Source organism: Plectropomus leopardus, chromosome 1 (assembly GCF_008729295.1).
Source record: "Plectropomus leopardus isolate mb chromosome 1, YSFRI_Pleo_2.0, whole genome shotgun sequence".
Taxonomy (NCBI): domain Eukaryota; kingdom Metazoa; phylum Chordata; class Actinopteri; order Perciformes; family Serranidae; genus Plectropomus; species Plectropomus leopardus.
Window position 1 is genome coordinate 31493200 of NC_056463.1, and position 22844 is coordinate 31516043.

A 22844-nucleotide genomic window follows, 5' to 3' on the forward strand; every position below is an offset into this window, starting at 1 on the left:
CATAGCTATAGTCAAAAAATTTTTACATGTCAAAAACGCTAAAAACGCCATAGTATAGTATGTTGAAAACATCAAATTTTGACATGTTAAATAAATGGCTGAAAACGACATACTATAGGTTGTAGAGACACTTTATAGTATACAATGTCAAAAATAAAGGCCAAAAATGTCATACTTTAGCATGTTGAAAAAATGGCCGAAAATGTCATAGCATATTATGTCTAAAAACGTCACATTTTGAAATGTCAATCAGGAAAAAATCATCATAGTATAGAATGTTGTCCAAAATCATGAAGAAATGTCATGCAAAAAAGTCTATGTATAGTATGTCGTCCAAAATGCCATAAAAATGTCATAGTATAGTATGTCATCAAAAATAGCATAAAAGCGTCATGCACATCCCGTCCAAAATGGAATAAAAATGGCATAACTTGGTATGTCATCCAAAATGGCATAAAAGTGTCATACTAATTTTTGTTGTCTCAAATGCAAGAAAAATGTCATAATATAGTATATTGTCCAAAACAGTATAAAAAAGCCATTGTAATGTATGTTGCCCAAAATTTCATAACAACGTAATACTATACTATGTTGTCCAAAATGGCATGTAAACATCATACTGTCATGTCTAAAATGGCCTAAAAATGTCATACTATACTATGTCATCCTACATAGCTTACTAAAGTAATACTATAGTATGTTGTCCAAAATGGCATAAAAAAGTCATGCGATAGTATGTTGTCCAAAATAGCCAAAAAACTACAACAAAAATTTGTGATATGTACAAATGGAGATATATTGTAGTAAGTCAAGCTCACTTTATTCAATCTTCATTAAATTCTATATATCGACTAAATCACGATTCTAGTTGGTGCATATCCCTGTGAGTGATAATAAGATAAACGTTTCACATTTGCGTGCCCTCTAGTGGCAAAATATCCTAATAACACTTTGCAAAGCTCAAACAAAGTATTCAAACATGCACACAAAGTTTGTTTACAATTGTGAACATTGTTTTTGATTTATGATTAATTATGTAAAATTGAACTTCGGGGCAAATGTTTTGTAAATAAATAAACTATAAACGGATTGACATATCAAAATTTCTTTGATACATTTAGACCAGAAATGTCTGTAGATGGTTCTGCTAAAGTTTTGGGATGATTGGTCCAATGGCCTGGACCTAGTTTGCAAAAGTGAGTTAGAGAAAATTGAGGAAAAAGTTGTAAAATTCTACAATTTATTGGAGAAAAGGTTAAATGAACTTAAAGATTAATAGGGTGAACATTTTTACTCAAAGCCAAGCCGTTTTTGAGATAATTGCTGAAACATGAAGATGATTGCTACTACGCCACCTTGAGGTCATTGAGTGTATTTTTTTGTGTCTAAGTAAGGGGTGGAATTTGCAACCAGTTTGACAATTTTGGTGAGTTTTTGTCTTACAGGTTTTGCTCCATGAACACTTTTAACAGAAAAAATAAGAGGAAGACCAAGAAAGAAAGAAAGAAAGAAGAAGAATGAGAACAAAAATAGGGCAGCGGGTGTTGCTGCTTGTACCTGTAATCATAGTATAGTATGCCATAAAAGTCTGATATGATAGTATAGTATGCTTATACCAAGTCACAGTGTAGTATGCAAAAACAAAAATCCATAATACTGTATGTAAAAAAGAATGCCATACCATAGTATGTCAAAAAAATCCCATAGTATAGTTTGCTGCAAAAAAAAAAGGTTAACGGAAGAACTCGACAGCAATGAAATACACATCAGATATACATCAGTACATCCTTTTATTATCGCAAATATGCAAGAAAAGTCAAATGGAGACACTGTAAATGAACACATGCCCTTTAATACCACAGTCTAATTGTTTTTAACACTTTAAATAATATACATTTTGCACCTTATTATACCCTTTGAAATGTTTCAATCCATATGTACACAATGTAATGCTTTGAATTCTTTTTATTCTTTTAGTGAAGAGGACTAAGAGGTGTCTTAAAAACACGAGGGTCCCCATAAAACCCAGAGTCCTGATAATTCAATATACAATAACTATACAAGTGACCTGCCTCAGAGGTGGAGTGAATGCCATGAGAACTGGCTGAAACACTGACCAGCACTTCATCTGAAAGGGTTGCATGTGTGAACATGTCTGTGAAGTTCCAGTCCTGTCAAGTTTGTCCCACTTTGTAGCTACTCTTATGTTGACTCGAAAGGGCCATCCCAGGTTTGGTTTTTGCAGACAGAAACCCCAAACTGCATTTTTGTTCCTTTTTCTCACTTCATGTGCAAGTTTGAAAGGCCATTTCTGTTTTTTATTCTAATGTGCCTGACCCCTAAGCTTTTTAAAGCTGATAAAAGCCCATTCTGTGATTTCCCAATGCCACATCAGTAAGAAAATATGCCTTATTTCCTTCCTCCATGAAAAAAGTAATTCTTGCAGATGTGTGGTTTTGGTACAACACTAATTGTTTTTACCCCTGTTTCCTCGAGAACTGACCCAGATGAGTTTGAACACCTCATAACAACTGGATCAAAGTTCTCAGGATCAGCAGCAGAGTCAAGTCAGTAAGTTCTGAGTGTGCTCAGATTTGACTCATCAGTTTGGTTTGTTGCAGTGTGGTCCAGCAAGCCACAGTGTAGGAGGACGTTTTGAAAAATCAGGGCATGGGGATGACACAGCAGCAGGGGGTGCAACCCAAGTTTCTACTGGCACCACTGAGCTAGGGAGCCTTCGGGGAGGCGGAGGGGGGTGGAGAACGCTGTGAAGAGCCCAACATGCCTCGGCACATGAAAGGCCTGGTTGACCATTCCCTTTGAGGCGACTGAATGCAAAGGCGCAGGCCACTGGCAGGTCAGAACAAAGATGGGCTTGATTGTGAGAGAGACCCCCGGGGAGGAGTGCACTCGACTGGGAGCTACACTTACACCGAGCTCATCTTTATCCACTCATTGGCCTTGTTTAATCAGCGGCCATCCGGAGAGAGCCGATATTAGGACAACATGGTCAGAACTACCACCCATTTTTTAATGAACAACCAGTTTACAAAAACAACCCCAGTTTAACTCAAACAAATGCCAGAGCTCACAAAGATCAGATCTCTTTTTTTTATCAGTCTTTTAGAATAGAAGAAACAGCATCTGTAAGTTACACACAAATACAAAGCATGAAAACTTGGCCTTTCTTGTTTCTGTCTTTGATCCAGAAATGTTGAGAATAAGACCAAAAGAATGAGAGCAGGATAGAGTAAATGCCGCCCACTCGCCTCTTTGTGAATAAGACGCTGATGCTGGGAGTACAGTTCACTTTGGGTTCTGCCATACATACATGTGAAGAACCGTCGAAATAATCTTGGCTTAGAAGTGACAATATTGAAACAGAGACTTTGTCTCTCAAACTTTGCGTGGAGGTACTGTGAGCTATTCTCAACAAAACTGTGAAGATGTGAGGCCTGAAGGAACAAATGTGGGTACCCTTCACACAGTTTTTTAATCACGCACTGCGTCGTCTTTTGCAATAAACCGTAAAAAGAAACAACGCCTCTATTTTTGTACAATCAACAAAATAGGCACCTTGTCTCCTTTGGTACCTACAGGATTTGTTCTGTCGTAACTTTTGCTTGTTTTTAAAGGAATAGTTAGGATTTTTTGAGGTGGGGTTGTATGGGGTACTTAATTATAGTCAGTGTATTACATACAGTAGATGGCAGTCGGCCCAGTTTTGAGAAGCAGACAAACAAGCTAAGCAATGCACTGCGGTGAATGGTTCTCAGCAACAAAACATATTTTAGCCACCTGAAAAAAATCAATATCGGTTTAAGTGTACGTAATATTGAGAGTATTTTTCACCACTTCACCTTTTTGTCAATCTGCCTGTTCTGACAGGAGAGCTATTACCTGCTTCAGTTCCCCATCTGTGCTTTGTCAAAGCCACCAGACTCCATTGACAAAAAATAGCAATTTTAGATTGCATATGAAAGCTGTGTTTCTACTGCTACTTCTATCAGTCTGTTAGTGTGTTATTGTGTGACTTTGGTGAATATGAACCAAGTCTTTTAAATGCCAAAGTCACACATTAACATATTCAAACCAACTGATCGTGGCAGCGGTAGACTATCAGCTCCTGTGTTTAGCTGTTAAATCATGGATTTTCTCAATAGAGTATGGTTTCAAAGAGAGGGCTATAACAGCTCCATTTTACCATTTGAAATCACTGTCTGACATTAATTCGAAGCAATTAAAATACTTAATATTGCATACACTTAACTGAGTTTTTTTGTTGCTGACCCCTTTACAGTGGTAGATTGCTTAGCTTCCATGTAGCACTCCATGCTGCTTCTCTAAACTTGCCGACTGACATCTACTGTACGTAATATACTGTCTATGGATAAGTACCTCATACAACCCCATTTTTTAAAAAAAAGACTTACCCCTTATGTATTATTGTTCTGCTCTCCAAAAACATGAGAAGATAAAAAGCTTGACTGGTCACTGGTTTGGTGGCAACAGGGCAGGGATAGCTCTGCAGGAAATGTTTAAGTGCAAAGAAACATTAAGCATTTAGAGTACATCTTGTGCTGATCATAAGACATACTGGTAAACGTTGATCCTCAAGTCTTTAACATTCTAACTCAACAAAACTGCAATGCACTTAGAGCTTGTGCAAAACTAAATTTCAAATTTTCAGACTCTTAAACTTCTGCTTAATGCGAGCAAAGGTTTGTGCCTGTGAGAGAGAATGCGATCACAGACCCGAGATATGTTTTAGAGCTAATAAGCAGAAATTCCAGAGCACTTTTTTATGTGTGCTACACATCTGACTATAAACAATTTTGAAAGATCCAGGTTCTCTTCCATCCCCGTTTGAACAATGGGACTTTTTTCCGGCTCTGAATGCATTGCCAGCCAGATCGCTTTAGCCACATAGCCCGCAGTCATCTGAGTTTCTGCAGCTACTGCCAAGAAACGCTCCCTCACAAGCTCTCAAAGCCTAATGAATACAACGTTCATACATCCTTCATATTGGAGAAAGGAAAAAAGAGACATTAAAAATAATCCTATTAATAATAATTGTTTACACCATGTCATGATAAGAACAGCAAAAGGAGCAAGAAGAACATACTTTAGAAACAACAATGAAAATTGTAATAAACAATCAGTTTGGCGACCGATGCTGTTTTTCAGCGAGGCCCTGTAGCAAGGCCTTGGAGTGAGGAGGGATGGGGTTGGAAGGTTGCGGGGATTGGGGTCTTTTCGGGGACTCTCAAGATGGGATTATGTCCTCTTCCTGTCATCCTTAACAGCCCCTGTCTGCCAAAGCTTTCTTGTCCCACAGCAGGCGAGACATGGGTCCTCATACAGAAACAGAAACGGATGTTACGCCACTCAAAGAGGGGTAGAGGGGCAAGGTGTGTGTGTTGGGGAGTGGAGTGATTTGGGATTCATGGAGGAAGCAGTTGTGCCACTCCAAAAGGGTCAGGACACCTTTTTCATAAGAAGAAGAGCAAAAAAATCAACCTAAAATGGTTCAAGTGAGCTGCTGTTGAGTCCATGTGTCGCCGTTGTTTTCATCACAGTCCCAGATTCTTTGGGCGTTATTCAACATAATCAAAAGCTTTTGCTGCTGATGCTTTTTTCCTTTGTTTGGTACTACATTCCCCTTAGAGTTTTGCAGAGCTGGCGAGGTTAACAAGCCTCTGCTAATACTTAGGTATGCTGGGGGTGGTTGTGGGATGGGGCAGGAGTAGGCAGGGCAGGGTGGTGTGAGAAGATGGAAGGAGAATTGGGAGGTGGGGGGGTGGGTTGCTGTCCCTCACCCAGAATGCTCTAGTCCAGGGGTTCCTGTTTTATTCTGATGGGTGTGTTGATAGAGAGACTCCGCCGGTCCTCACGACACAACACATACTCGCTGAACTGGGATGAGTCCACGCCGCCCCCGCAAGATGCTGCCACGCTAAAACCTTTCTGGAAAAGACGCTCCAGAACCTAAAGAAAGAGATAAGAGAGAGGAAGAGAGTAAAGGGCATAAATAGCAGAGCTGCCCTGTCAATAAAGCTAAATTTACCTGAGAAATATTACTTAAAGGTACAAGATAGATTTGTGAGTCATGTTTTAAACATAGTTTTAAAAATGAAATTACAATTTGTCCTTGACCCTGCTACGTTTTTGGAGTTGAAGAATGAGTTGATTAAAATCACCACCTAATATGAAAAATCCATCCGGCTGTTTGGACATGTTACTGGCATCATTCAATTCCTGCAGTGTATTTTTTAAATTTGCATCAGAGTCTTGTGTCCTGTCAGCTCTGAACAAGGTCCACCTATTCAATGCAATCCTGTAAGCGATACGAGGGGGGACGCCATACCCCTTGTTAGAAAAATGACTAAAATGCATGTCTCTTGTTAATCTGTTATCTGGACCCCCTGCAGTTTGCCTACAGAGCCAACAGGTCTGTAGATGATGCTGTCAATCTGGCTCTCCACTTCATCCTCAAGCACCTGGACTCAGCAGGAACCCTACGCTAGGATCCTGTTTGTGGATTTCAGCTCTGCTTTTAAAACAATAATCCCGGCTCTGCTACAGGACAAGCTATCTAAACTGAACGTGCCTGACTTCACCTGCAGGTGGATCACAGACTTCCTGTCTGACAGGAAGCAGCAGGTGAAGCTGGGGAAGCATGTTTCTGACAGTAAAACCATCAGCACTGGCTCCCCTCAGGGCTGTGTTCTTTTTCCCCTCCTCTTCTCCCTGTACACGAACAGCTACACCTCAAGTCACCAGTCTGTCAAGCTCCTCAAGTTTGTGGACGACACCACCCTCATTGAATTCATCTCTCGTGGGGCTGAGTCCGCCTGCAGGTGGGAGGTTGACCATTTGATGACCTGGTGCAGCAAGAACAACTTAGAGCTTAATGCTCTGCAGACAGTGGAGATGGTAGCGGACGTCAGAAGGATTGCTGCTACCCCTGCCCAATAACCCTCTGTGACTCCCCAGTTTCAACTGTGGAGTTCTTCCGCCTCCTGTGGACCATCATCACCCAGGACCTCAAGTGGGAGCTGAACATCAGCTCCCTCATCAAGAAAGTCCAGCAGGGGATGCACTTCCTGTGACAGCTGAAGAAATTCAACCTGTCAAAGACAATGATGGTGGGGTTTTACACCGCCATCATCAAGTTGTATTTTAATGAAAACAGTAGGCAATATGAGGGGGGAATGACCAAAATGCATGTCTGCTTGTTAATCTGTCATCTCTCTCCATCCCTTCCCCCCAAGGTCACTGGGAGGCAGCTCACAGTCCAGGTCTACACCCAAACCTTGTCCTGGCCCCAGACCTATAACTTGTAAATAATGAGCAGTTATTCAATTTTGACAGAGCGCTTCTGTTTTAAACAGCACCGCTTTTCTAGCCAATATAGCACTGTTTTAGCAACCCACAAAACTTACAGACCAATTGAATGCACTGTAAAGTATCGATTTTAAAATAGCCAATCAAATCTGTCCATTCTGAGTTATTAAGTTATTTCACATGGTTTGTTCTAAAGAGAGAAAAGCTTTTATCCAAGAACAGACAGACTTTTACAATTTTTCCATGGGTAGTTCAAACCTGTTTGTTGCCTTGGATCTATAATATTCTTTAAACTATATTAAAATTGACAAATTGCCTACTGAATGTAAGCACTTTTTTTTTTTTTTTTTTTAGCGATAAATGCTTTTCTGTGTGCTTTTCCAAACAGAATCAGTCCACAGTCATTTCCTCTAAAAAACTAATGATGACTTGTAGGAAAGTTCAGTGATATCTTTACAGCAGTTTTAAAGGGTGCTTTTTCAACAGCTGATCATCAGCAGGAAATACAAGTCTTGGATGGGTATCACTTCACCATCATCATCCCTCCTCACATCACACTCAGATCTTCATCAGTCACAACATACACCATGTGTCATTAACCTCCCCCCTCCTTCAATCACACATAGTGATGGAATAAAACCACAGGGCACTCCGACATCACACCACCTCTGCAATATTCATGGCGCCTGTGCTGGATTGGCTACTGAACCGAGGGCATGAGCTCAAAGGGATGAGGAGAGCCGAGTGTGAGTGAGGTGTGTTAAGGGCTGAGTGGAGCTCAGCGCGGTGATTACTGGAGCTCCTAATTTGAGTAATGAGGCCGGGGTGAGAGGAGAAGTGAGAGGAGAACTGAGGTCCGTGAGCGAAGGAGAGTGCGACGTGTGGGGAATGAGGATAGGGAGTTATGGGTGATCTGTGTGAGGACAAAGTGTTGGTGCTGCAGGGAGAGAACAGGAGACAGGGATGCATGTTATCCCTCCAGTCTGGGCATTGACACACACTCTAGTCCAAATGCAGGTCATACACAAACATGTGAAGATCACTTTTCTCTTCTCATCTGCCATAATCCTTGTGGGATGTTGTTTTTTTATTTGGAGGGGTATGTCTAAATCTCAATGCGAGGAGTGCTGTGTATTTACTTATCCCCCCCGTCTTTTTTAATGGAGTGTGCAGCGCATGGAAATGAAAGGTCTTGCTGAGGGCTAACCCTCCCTGTCAGATACTGAGAAGTTCACACAAAATAGATCAGTTTCTTCAGACGCCCAAACAGACACACTGACACATACACTCATGGCACAGGGTGACCTCTCTAATTACAGGAGCTAGGGCTCCATCGGAGGGCTAAATTGGGGCATTTAGTCCTCCAGGTCGAGGGGCTGCATCCTCCCCTGACTGGGAATTAACACAACAGAGGAGAGCGCATACACACAGATATGATTTGTGCAAACTTACAAATGCAAATTATAACACACACAAACTTGTTGAACAGACCTGAACCACCTAACTTCCTGATTAAAACTAAAATGTAGGCTGACATGCTGCTTGTAAGCAGAAAGGACCACTTGGAAAAGTTACCCCCACTCCTCCCCCCTCCTTTTTCGTCCTCTGGCCATACGACGACGACAAACTCTGTAATTTGTGAGACAGAAGGGGCGGCAGACAGCTGATGGTGAGGATGGCTAATTAAGAGACCTGCCCAAGCATCAAACACTCCCAAATCCATGACAGACGACGGAGGAGCCTAACGATTATGGAAATGATATTACATAGCCTTCTTTGATCATTGCATCACATTGCATTTTCCCCCATCATCTCTTAACGCATGTGGGACTGTCATGTTCGGCAATGAATTTGGTCACAGAGGAGAATGGCCTGATCAATAAAGATAGTCTGAAAACACTTTTATCATTAATGCATGGCAACACAAAAGACTTAAGGATATTATTATAGATAGCTAACTGATTCAAGGATACTGTAATGACTATAAGAAGCCATTAAAAAAAAAACACTTCACATTCAGTTTGACACACTGAATTAGCGCCACGGGGGAATAAACAATACACTGAATAATTAAGATGTATCCAAGCAAAAGGTTTCGATGTCCACGGGACAATGTCCTGAAATCAATCCCAGCTGACGACACAGAGTAAAGCACCCTCTTAAAAAGCTCAAACATGTCCTGGTGGCTCAGTTCAGCATAACATACTTGTGACTGCAGGCTTTCAGATCCCAGCTTATGTTGAACTTATGCAGATTTCTCTGCTTACTTTTTGCCTCACTTGAGCAAAACCATAGCAAAATATTCCAACAGCAAGTTGCATGTGTGCAATCCGATTGGTTGAAGTTTTATTCCAAGCATGAGGATTTGGATGAAATGGAATTACAGCTAATTATTCCTTTTCATGTGTGCTACTCTGAACTTAAAAGACCTTCCCAGAGTTTCAGTATCGCTGTGCTTGAAATATGTCACCACCTTATTGTTCTCAAAAAATAAAACTCAGAACACAGATGATGTCAATACTTCCCAAAGTTTGCTAGTTCCACCCTGAACTCAAGCACTTCTTGTATTCTTGTCCTGCCTGTGATCGGAGTAGAAAGCTGAACAAAAGTGTCTCTCTTCATCCCAAGTGATCCTTATGTATTTGAAACATAATAACCCATTCTCACTGTTACGGGGTCGACTTGGCTGCACAGGGATCTGCCCCCAAAACACACCATTCAACATGTAATCATCTCACTGAGCTGCCACTCAATCGAGGGTTGCAACGGGGATGAGGAGGGGATATATCAGCCTCACTCCTCTAACCTCCCAGCACCGTATATATTTCCAACACTGCAAAGATGGTGGGGCAGGAATCAAAGTGGATGAGGGCTGGAAACCGGAGCACGATGCAATATTGATGGCCACCGGAGTGCACACACACATACTCGCATCACCTCTCAGGAGGCGCTGGAAGCCATTTGCTCCTCATGGCATAGGGCTCAGAGTTGATTGACACGTATGACACGCACACACAGTGTAGCATGTGATGGGCGCTGCACTCCGGGGGCAACAGGGTCTCGCTTTTGTTTAACTATGCACAGTCTTTAATATGTGACAAGAAGCACTAACCGCAGTCTCTGCATCGTATCCTCCGCTTATCGCAAGCATCTGGCATAAAACAGCCGAGAAGCTCCGACTCTTTCTAATTCTCCGAGCCATCTGCCAGCTTTTTTAAGGAATCACAAGCGACAAAAACACTTTGGCAGTGTAATATATTCTTATAGCATTTGCGGCACATTTATCAAGTGGCTGTGTTTGTGGGGCTGACAGGGCTGAGCTCACCATTACAAATGGACACTTTGATTTAAAGTGTCTTTAAGTAGTGTGAATTCGCACAGTAATTTAATTTGGGTGACCCTTGTGGCAATGCAACCCCTAACCCTGGCAGTGTAAATACCTACCGAGGCAGACAGGGAACAGAGGTATTTGGGGTTAGGTCAGTCCTCTGAGGGACTGCAAGTACAGCTCAGACTAAAGTGAGCAGACTCGAGCATGTGAGGATGAAGGATCTCACACAACCTGACGGTTTGAGGTACTTGTATTTATCTTGAGTCTTACAGTTTTATTCTACTTGAATACTTATTATGCCACTACATTTATTTAACAGCAATGGTTACAGCTGCACTTTGCAGATTCATATTTTACGTACAAAATAAATGATCAGCTCTTCAAATATGACAGAATTATAAATTAAACTACTGTAAAGTGTATGAAGTCATTATTAGTTCCAGCTCAAACAACTGCAACAATAAAATGCTGCCAAAACAGTAATCAATCAGAAATAATGATTCAAATATAAAACATTAAATAACACTTTGGTGACATTCTGAGATATGAGTACTTTTACTTTTGATAATATAAAGGGGAACTACAACCATTTTCACACATGTAACAGAGTAGTGAAATTGCCACTTTTTCCTAAGTAGTCGATCTGAGTACTGCTTTCCTCACTGATACATTACATTACCTACATTACATTTGGATTGCAAGACGTATTGTATGTGAAAAACCTATGCATGCATAAAACTTATGATTTCTCTTTTACACTCATTTTGATCTATTTGTAATTGTTAAAATATATGGATAAAAGCACTATATTTCATATCAAGTTTATTTTTTCTACATAAAGGTCCAGTGCATAGGATTTAGAGGCATCTATTGGCAAAAATAGTTTACAATATTCATAACTATGTTTTCATTGGTTTATAATTGCCTGAAAATAAGACTTGTGTTTTCATTGACTTACAATGAGCCGTTTATAGCCACCTTCCATGTTTTGGTGTCGTTTCAGCTCTGCGTCCTTACTGCTAGATACCACTAAATCCTACACAACTGAACTAAACCTGCGCAAGAACTAGGAAAACATTTGACTAATTCTCTTGTTCATTCTTACTTTTTCTTCCAGGTGTCTTATATCTCCAGTTGGCTGTAGCCAGGGTCACACTTTGAGAGGTCTACTTTCCACTACCTAACCTACAAAAAACATTTTTTAAAACATTTTTTTTGGCACCAAGTGCTGATGCTGTCAGCAGGCATTTTAGTCCACTCTTTACCCTCACCATAGTGCAGGTTAATCTGCTGTCTTTTGGGCCTCAGTGCCTGATGCTGTTCTCCACCCACTGAGCCACACAGGCAGCACAGAGACCCCTAACCACAGCAGTGTTAACGTCTTGTTCTGCCACTGAGGAGCACAGCTGAGGTGTGTGTGTGGCCTTGTCTGCTCTGATGAGCTGTGCTTTCTCTTTCCACCCAGCACAGGATTGATGGAGTGGCAGTGTGACATGTAAGAGAGTGTTGCGACGTGTTGCGTTCCCCGCCTGGGCAGCGGGGGGACAGGGGGCCCTTCTCTACGACTGCCTCCGCTGTCACATTGATGAAGGACGGATTGGCTCTGGTCTGATCTGAGTGCTTCATCATGGTGATGTATGGAGCAGCAGGCCCGGCTGCAGCTCTGGGACGCGCGTGTGTGTACACCTCTGTGGCTCTTTGGCTAAATGTTTTCCCTCCGTTAAGTGCCTCTGCTGCTCTCCATTTCTCTCCGCTGGATCTACATCACAGCGCAGGTGGTTTGCATTATTCCCTAAATTCCAGTCATGACTTCATGGAGAATCACTCGCCAAGGTGGAGTTGTTTATTCTCACTCTCTCACATTTGAATACACAAGATGAGAAGGGGCTAAATTTGCAGTATACTTGAAGACTTTCCTTCCAAGATATCTTTTCTGTATACTGATACAAACAGTTAAAATTGTTATTTTTCTATCTGTAAATACAAGATGATATAATGAAATTAATACTAAAAAAGCCTTAAAGAGAATCCTTGAAATGCTTTAAATAATAAATTAAATGAGATGTTTCCCCCAGAAGTATTACCAAATTCACTGACCTCAGGGGTTTTCCTTTATCTTTAAGTGAATAAAAAAACGAAGAATAGACTGCAAAAACGAGGTTGCTGTGCTTGGTGTACAGTAAAGTATTGAGAAATGTCATGTTATCTCATTGTGACCAAAGTATCACAAGGTCTAGCAGGTTTCAAGCCTTGGGCAAGACAGCAACAGTACCTTAACTTCAATAAAATCATTTGAGACTAAAATAAATTCTCCACACTAGTGACATAACAAAAAATGAAAAGAGAGTAAAAGTTGTCACATCTCTCTTCTGTCAAGACCTCTTCAAAAACCAGTCCAGTCATAAACACTCTGTCCCAGACAACTCTCCATCTGCCCCGTCCCCCCTCCTCCTCCTATTTCTCTTTGGTCTTTCTCTATGGGCAGGGTGTGGTCGTGTGTGTGTTCCCCTGGGTTGGGGTCCAGGGCTGAAATCAGATCAGAGGCTTATTGTCTGGCGGGTAAGACAAGGATTATTTTCCTAACCTTCTCATACCTTCACGCAACAATGAAAGAGGACAGAATGAGTAAGTTGTTTAGAAAAATCTCCCCTTACACCGAAAAACACCTCCATCTGCTCCTTGTGTCCTCATCTACATCGACTCAATGAGCCGGGCCCCTCTACTGTGCTTGCATATGTGTGTGTGTTTGCGCCTTTGTTTTTTTTTGGTTTTTTTTTAACAGATTTTTATGTATCTGTGTGTCTTAAAGGATCCAGCAAGAGACAAAAACGCCAAACACCACCTTCACTGTGAGGCCATACTGCGAGACAAAAGGGAGCAACGCTTACAGGAAACCTTGAAGATCCAGCTCCCCTCTCTGTTAGCAGTTTGTCTGAAAAGAGGATTTTCGGCTCACCTCGCCTTCAGAGGAGCAACCCAATAAAAACCTAAACAATAAAAACTCCTTTCAGACCATGTTAGTCAGACGTGCTCACATCCCATAACCAGTCTCACTGGTAAACAGAGTGGGAAAATGTTGTGTTAGTTGATGCGGCCAATTAATTATATTGCAAGTCATTTAAAAATCTATAAAAGAAGTATAAACCGGTTTAGGCTGTTTGAGAAATTGTAAGTATGGTATTAAAAAATGCAATACGTGTATTTCAATTGCCTTGAGCGGTGTTATATTGGAGTCTTTTTAAAAAAGGAGCTGTGTCTTAAAAAGGAGTAAAGCGTAAATTATGCATATCATTTCCCCCCCTTTCTATTCCTCTTCTTCATTTTTTCGCAGGAAAACATGGCCGCAGTCCACACGTGCTTTGTCCCGCTCGCTCGCCTCTCCTCCCTGGAGGTGGTCTCTCGCACTGGCAGGAGGGAGGTGGAGGTGTCAGAGCGCGCTAGCCTGCCTGGGAGAGGCTCCCTCTGGGTGCTGGAGGGGGGAAAAGGCTCCTCTATGTGTTGGCCTGTTCGTAGCTGTGGGCGCTGAAGTGTGTTATATCGAGCCTGTGGTGTGAGGCTGTTATGTTTCCCCCCGTTCTCCCTCTCGCAGACCTCTCTGGGTAACACAACTGTAAAACTAGTTTTCTGAAGTTGTTTTTAACATCTTACTGCTTTACTTCACACAGTAGTCAACCTGGATTTAAAGGAACAGTTCACCCCCAAATCAAAAACACATACCTAATATCAAATACTTACTTCTTATCTGTAGTGCCATTTATCAATCTTGTCTGCCTTCACTCTAATATGATGGGACTAGATGGCACTCGGCCTGTGGGGCTCAAAGTGCCAAAAAAAGACACATTTTAAAAACAACAGCAATGTCTCTTTCCAGAAATCATGACCTGGTTACTCAAGATGATCCACAAACCCTGTTGAGAGCCAGTCCAAGAGGGGACTATGTAAGACCACCAACTGTGTCACTGCACAGATGGAAGCATGCATACACTAATGGAAGGGAGGCTCGTGCTTGTGACAGCAAAAGATGTAAACACTAATTGTATCCTCCTTTTTGCATGGTTGGAGGATGTAGTTCAGGAGAACGAAAATAGTTCCTACACGAAACTGCTCAAAACAAGGTCTGTAGATTATCTTGAGTAACTTGGTCATGATTTCTGGAAAGAGACATTGCTTTCAAGGTTTTCTAATGTATCTTTTCAGCGCTTTGAGCACCACAAGCTGAGTGTCATCTAATTCCATTATATTGGAGAAAAGGCACACATCTCCATGGCTGATATCCCTAACACTTGGCAACTCGTACCGAAACAATTGAAACTGAAAAAGAGCACTACAGGTAAAACGGAAAATATGTATTTTTTAATTTTGGGGTGAACTGTCCCTTTAAACATGGTCTCAGTCAGCCCACCTGTTTGAAAACTGTAAAGCAATAAACAGTCACACTATGCCACAAAGCACATGTCACGCTCAGATTTCACATCATGCTATAGCCACAAGAGCCACTTGTAAGCTGTGTAAGTCCATCTTTCGACATAATGGAAAAACTACACACACTGTGCACACCTGCCATTACCTCTGGTAATCTCTCCACAAACTGACTGTAGCTCCATCTGAGCAGCTATTATCTCAGTTAGTGACAACGAGCTATTATTGCCACCGTGGCAAAACGCACTACCGAGGGCCGCACATCATGCCAACTGCCTTAAAGCAAAGTTTTGAGGTGGAATCCTATCTTATGGACAATGACGAAAAAAGACTTTATATTGCCTGGGGACCTGCAAACTGAAAAAGAATATCTGTATTGATACAGTGAACAAGCGACAGCCCCTCAGCAGACGCTACGCTAGGCAGCTAAAGCTCAGTAACACCAGTGGAGCTGTACAGTAGCCATCAATGCTCTGGTTGTACAGTACAAATTCCAGACAGGTGTTTAAGTGTGTGAAAATGTTGAAGGTGAAAAATACTTTGCTTGCTCAGCAAAATCCTTTGCTGGATAAATAAAAGCAAAAAAGTCTCTGCTGTGGCAACATGCAGAGTGTACACAAGGCCACAAATCATGTTGACTGACTGGCAGGAAAGTTTCTCTGTGGAATCTGCGTCCTATGGCTGACCTCAAAGACGGGACTGAAGCTGTGAAACACCAACAGTGCCAAATCAAACAAATGGATGCAGAACTACAGTGTCGAGATAAAAAGAACACTGGGGTTTCTTTTCAAAATCAAAACAAGATCTGTGGATTTTAAATAATTATCCCCATTTCCTTATGCATAGAATATGTGAGGCATGGATGAAATAAAGACCTAGCTAATGACCTCAAGGTAGAAATACAGTTTATATTAGGAAGCCTATCAGTGTTCGTCAAACTGACTCTTTTGGACTGAAGCTGTGTAGCCTCCGAACTACAGAAATAACGTGCAGTATAATAACCTATATAGTGACATGACACTGACTGAATACTGGCACTGGAACCAACTTTGTATAAGAAAGCAAGTTGTGCTGCCTCCAACTTGGCAACTTAAAGTAATACTAACATTATACAAATGAGTATTTGTATATCAGTTACTCAACTCATGTTATGTTAAATTTATGAAGAAAGCACAGTTTGTCTTGCATGCCTTCACTGAATAAATGATCCAAAAATTGAGAAAATTCTTGATGAATTGAAGTCATAGCGGTCCAGATTTAACAACTGCAACAGTTTATCAAAACATCCTTACACTCAACTCCTGCAATATAATCTATATCTTATTTCTTCAATCATATGCTCAGTAGATCCCAAACCGATGCATTTTTTCTTAAACCTTAGTGAACCAAACTGAATTTAAATTGAGATTTATATTTCCTCTCTTCAAAGCCAAACTCCGTTGAAAAAACCCCCAATAATTTAACCTTGCTGAAAACAAGAGCTGCTGATCTACCGCTGCTTTGATCTGTAGTTTGCTTGTGTTAGTGACTTTGCTGAATCTGAACCAATCCTTTAAAACACCAAAGTCAAACAATACCTTAAAAAATCTAACTGTAATAGACAGCAATAGACCAGCAGCTTCTGTGTTTAGCTAGGCTAAATAACTGTTTTTTGTCAATGGAGTCCGGCTTTGAAGAGAGCATTGATAAGTATCACTTTCAGTTCTGGTTAAATAGAAAGGAATTAGCGAAAAACAAAAACATGGGTTTGGAAAATACTGATCATACAACTGGATAAATGAGACTTTGATTATATTGCATGAGTAGTGTGAAGGTTTGTGAACAAATGATGGGATGTAGTTTTGCTTCTTTGATTTCAATACATCACAAATTTTCTCCATTTGGGGATTTTTCTTTCACTGCAGAGGCATGTGAGAAAAAGAAAGTTTTCCTTATTAACTAAACGTAACACACGGGTAGGTTATTGATACACAAATGATCATTTGAGTGTTGAGGTATTCCTTTTAATAACTGTCTCTATTGTTTTTGATGCATTATACTCAGGACTCAAATAAGGGATTTTAAAAAATACACACAAAAAAGGCTTAAGAATAAAGTTCACTGCTTTCTGTCTGGTTTGCACATTTACATTTCACACCATTACTTTAGTTTACTGTGTAGCTATTTCAATCACAGCATAATGTTCCTGTAATATTCTCAAAATGAACTTAGTATCTGGTAGTGCATGAACAGTGATATTATTATTCAGAATTTTGATTCAGAAATCAGGAATACCACTCCATCCCAGAGAAATAGTATATGGTAGTTGCATATCCAAAATGACATTATAATATCCTGTAAAACACTGTGCTGCTTGCTACAACCACTAATATAGCAGGAAAATGTGTGTGCTGCTAAGCAGGGTGTCTAGTGTTGTGTTACCTGGACTGAGTTGAGCCTGCAGTAGCCATTGAGGGGAAAACGGATGACGTGTGTTGGGTCCTGGTTCCAGCCGGCGTTGACTGAGTTACACATAACGTCTCCGGTCTCAGGGAAGATCTCCTCAATGAGCACCTTCTCACCGCTCAAGGCAATCCTCTCTCCTAGGTCGGGCGTGACGCGAACCACCAGGCAGTCGCAGGGCTGCGCCATCCGTCGTTGCTCGCGCTCCTGCTTCCAGCGCTCCAGCTCCTTGATCATGGGCGTCAGCTGGTAATAGCGAGCCTCCTCGTACAGCAGGTGGAAGTCCTATAGAGGCAGATGAGCATGGAGATGAGTTCAGTGAGGTTGTGTACGGCCCTCTTGGCTATATGTGTGACTAACACACTGTGAGTTTCACTGCATTACAGTTCATCACCAAGGTCATCCGGACAAAATCCTACACATATACAGTATTATGAAACATTAAGATGGCAGTAGAAGGTATATTTAAAGGGTATCCTGATAGCTTCTACCCTACAGCAACTAATGACAAAGTGTCCTTGAGCAAGACACTTAACCACTAATTACTCCAGGAGTGTTCTTCTGGCTGCATCTGCACTTTGACCCTTCTGCAGTAGTGAAACACCAACTGTGTGGTATAAGGATGCATGGAGGAATAAACAAATAACTGCACCGTGATGAATATACACAAAATACCCAACAAAATTTCTGAATATTTTAGTAAACATTTAAATGTGTGTGTGTGTATGTCAGATATCAGTGTCCTTCATCAATACTATCTGTGACAAGAAACCATTACTAAGGAGTGCAAAGGGTCATATTTTTGACACATAAACATGTTACTGAGGTTTCTTGTAATGTCAACATGTTAGCCCTTCATACACAGAGATTGCGCTATAGGGCCACTATGAATTCCCCTCTTCATTCCTCCCTTGCATTTCCTTACAGAACCAAACAACAGCGGCATCATACCACTTCAATGTGTGATTTTAGACAGTATGCCGGCATTGTGGATTCAAAAGGGGAGTGACAGACGTAACGTTAAACACAACATTGACAGCCTCTAGTGTGACATACAGCATAACATACAAGTCTGCAACGCTCTAGTTTTTACAGACATGATTTCTTCTGTTTCTACCTCTGATGTCGCCTTAAAGGGGAGACAACTCTGTTGCCCCATTCCACACTTCCACCTTATACACATCACAGTGAGGTGGAATGTGAAGAGGCAGTAATAGTTTACTGCTGCAATTGGGGTAAATTGATCTGGAAAAAATCAGACAAATACCCCAAATAAAAATGTAAAAATACAACTTTTGTCCTTGTGAAGTTAATCTAATGGCTATAAATGTAAAAACAGAGCAGTGTTTTAGCATCTCACTTGTACTATGTAACATATCTCCTGGAAAGAAGAACAATAAACCAAGATCGGGGGATGGCCTCCGACCAGCAGGACAACACTCTCAATAAACAAAGCATAGCCATGCTGCAGCTCTCCTCCACAGTAGCTCTTGGCAGAGCTGCGCTAGCCTTTAGCATGTTTCAGAGAGTTGACTCCAGAAAGGCCGTCAGTAGGGCTCCAGTGAAGTGCATTCCTGTGTGCAGACAGTCTGCAGCAGATTGCCTGCCTCTCCCTCCTGGGCAGGGCTTGCTGGGGGCCATTTGCCCCTGCGCTCTTGCCTCTAATTTCCCACAAGACCAGATGGCACTATCATTCACCACTACCATAGAAAATACAGGGAGGCGGAGGTTTCGCTATTGGAGGCAGACAGGAGGTGAGGAAAAGATATGTGCAAGTGAACATGAGGACAATCATCAGCCAAGGAGCATTTTAATGTATTCCTCACATGGAGGGAGTTTTATGTTAATGAGGCTTGTGGCCCGATGTTAAGCTCCTATTAGAACAAGATTTAATTAGGTTACACCTAAATGCTGCAAATCTCTTCGCTAAACAATTAGTAATTAATAAATCTATGTTTGATTAGTGTTCCGCAGTGACAAAGAATGACAGCTTAATACATTCTTTGTTTCTGAACTTCCATCACTGCCATTCAGGGTTTATTCTTACATGATGTATTTTTTTTTTAGCTGCTGGCTGTAGTTTGTTTTGGTGCGTGGACACTGTCAAACCAAAGCAAACAACTGATGCGCACTTTGTTACATATATTTATACAGATGGGTTGCTCATGTTGGTGCAAAGTCTAAACACCCTTGAAAAGTGAGACACTGAGTGTTTGCTCTGCAGAAACAATATATATTTCATATAGTCTGCATCATTGGTGTCTATGGGTGTTGGGTGCCAGGGCTGCCAGGGAGCCCCTGATCTAGAAAGAGTTTTCCCCCCTTTCCCTCCTCATAACTGCTGGGTTTAGAAACAGAGCATGGCAGCAAACAGCATATTCATTAACCCTGCTGCTTCTGTCAGACTCCTTAGCCTTGAAAATCCTCCCTCGCCAGTTCACCCCATCATCTAAACGGTGCCTTCATCTGAGGCGTGCCAACGACACCCATATACAACTCCATCTGGACGAGCGTTGACGCAACACATCTTAAGCTGACGGTCTAATATTTAAGATTTCAGAATGCGAAAGAGGGAAGGACGGGGGTCCTTTTTTCCCTTTTTCTCTCCCTTTTCTCCCTGTCTTTTTCTCTCCTGGCCTTCTTGCTGCAGCTGACAAAACTCATACTGAGACGCTCCCCTTCAGGCAGCTCTCTGTATCAAAGTGTAGCTCCTCATCCTTCACAGGTCTGAAGCCATGGATGGATATGTTTTTAACAGGGGTCTGTCTGCGAGGCACTTTAGTCATCCTGAGCAGTGCAGAAAACAACAGAGTAATCCTAAGCGCTGAGGTGAGGATGAGAGGGAGACAGGGCCAACAGCTCCGTCCTGGCTACTGGAGCTGCTGCTACTGCTGCTACTGCTGCCAGCTCTACGAGACAATTCATCCCCCAATCCTGTGTCCAGACAGCCCGTTTGAGCTTCAAAATAATGATCCGACCTGATCGCCCACCGGCAAGGCAACATCTCGGGGAAGGACAGAGGGAGGGAGAGACAGAGAAAGAGAAGAGGAGGAAGAAAATGATGGAAAGTGTCACTGTGAGGGAGGACTGATAAAGACCTACTGTAAGTTTTGGACAAAAAAAATGAATAAAGCCTCACAAGTAAAGGTTTACACCAAAAAATCCATCCAGTTCTATGAAATCTTATATACAGCATCCACAAAAAATAGAAACATAAGCTCCTTCTGATTATTTTTTAGGATTTGATACCAAAAGAAACAAAGCATTATTGATTTAAAGTGCAATACAAAAGCGTAAACCAACGCACAAACCACTAACGATTTAAAACCATGCCCTCAATATGACTGAGCATTGCTTACACTCTTGTGATTAATTGTAGTTTGAATAATGAGATGAGGGAGGATATTAATAGTGAATATTTTGTTCCACTGATGTAGGCTGAAAAATTTCTTTTCCTATTCTGCTCAGACTTTCACATTGATTTAGCAAAACACACAGCGCCGTGGCTGCCAGCAGCAGAACAGACCCAGCCCTCGGGCGACGGCAAGCCTGATTGTGTTCAGATAAGGACATGCTCAATTCCGCCTCGCACTATTTGCATTTTTTTTCCCCGGCTTCACGCAAATTGAAAGGTATGCAGATCAACACAGGCTTATGCGGGGGGATCATAATGAGTTGAAACAATGAAGTCCAATGCATTCTCCTCAACCGTGGCGCCTGATTGGACTGTCAAGACTTCACAGGAAGGGAGGGAAAAAGCATGAATAAGAAGGGAAAAACTAATCGGTACTGAGTCAGGCCATCATTTGCTGAAAATATGCAGGGCTTTCATGTCATGTTCTGTTGTCTGAGGTTTGGCTCTCGTTCAGACTATCCGTGAGGCCCGGAGAGTTTGCCCCTGGCTCTGAATGGCTTGGCCTCGCCTTGTTCCCTTGTAGAGAATGATGAACAAGCGCCAGCCCGGTGGAAAGGTCACGCAACTTAAGGTGGAGTCGAAGTGAAGAGTAGAATGCACCTAGGAAACAGTATCACTGAATAAAAACCTTGAAAAGGCAGAAGCTGCAGGCGGAATATATAATACTTCTGACAAGCCACATGTGGTTGTGTGGATACTTGCGGGGTGAGACTAACTTGCCAGTAATGCAACCAGTTTGGTTTAAAGGTTTGTAACACTGCATTATTCAATATTTTTTTATATCAACAACATGTGTAAGGGGTTGCTCATCGGGAGGAACATCAGCAGATGAACATTTAGTATCTTTCAGCTCACTGTTTTGGACTTATGGCCCGCAACTTCACTGTTTGGTATCACTCTCACTGCTCTCGTCAACCTGATTTTCAGCAGCAGAGGCAGCTGTTTTCAGTCAACAAAAGTATTTACAAAACTACTGAATGCTAACCAAACAGCAGGTCGATGTTAATGACTAGCTGATGGAGCGCTTTGCAGCTATGGAGTGAGATATTTTTCACATAAAGTGGTGGAGACCAAACTAGAGGTAGAACGAGGGTAAATAATTGACTTACATCTTGTTGGACTTCAGTCAAATGCTTCAGGTGCTCCATGTTGGAACATCCAACATGTTCTACATATCACCTTCATACATATCAACTTTAACAGCTCCTAGCCTAAAAATACTGCAATCTTTTTACCTGAGACAACGACAGAGAGATAGAGAAATAGAGATTATGATTAACTTGCATAGCTCATATAAAAAAATATAAAACATGACCAATGACCTAAAAATACCTTGTATGGACGGTAAATGTACATCTATATACACCAGAGTGTGCAAAGTCTTATTTAAGACTGTCAGCATTTTTTTTCTTTTGCCATGAAACAGGATGAATGTTGGCATTGTACATTTCTGAAAAGCACAAATATAAGATTTGCATGTTTCCTATGTAGCAAATAGGAGTGGGGGGAAAAATCAATAGAGCACAGAATACCGAAATTTTACGTGACAATATCTTATTGATATTTGGGCGCCAAGTAGCGATATTTTTATATTATATAAACTGCTAATATTACCTATTAACTTTCTAGAATAATAACATCAGTTGCTTTTTTCAGTTACATCTGAGATACATTTTACTGCAATAAAATGATTGAAGTAAGATGAACAGACTGAAAACTGTATCTTGTAAGATTAAACAGATGATGAGAATGTTTCACTTTGGAGACATAATTTGCATTTCAAGAAAAGGTAGTAAATTGCAATATATGTTATCGCAACACTCAGCGCAATGGTAACACATTTTAATCGCACTAATATTGCACCGTGACTCAAGTATTGTGGTTATGTCA

General features: G+C 41.4%; 1 protein-coding gene across 1 annotated transcript in view; it reads right to left on the minus strand.

The window, feature by feature from the left end:
• Positions 1-1777: 1777 nt before the first annotated feature.
• Positions 1778-22844, minus strand: part of LOC121940976 (BTB/POZ domain-containing protein kctd15-like) — a 32978-nt gene continuing 11911 nt past the window's right edge. The window contains 2 exon segments of the mRNA XM_042483665.1: positions 1778-5988; positions 17519-17824. Of these exon segments, the coding sequence (XP_042339599.1) occupies positions 5830-5988; positions 17519-17824 (465 nt within the window). The 3' untranslated portion in view covers positions 1778-5829.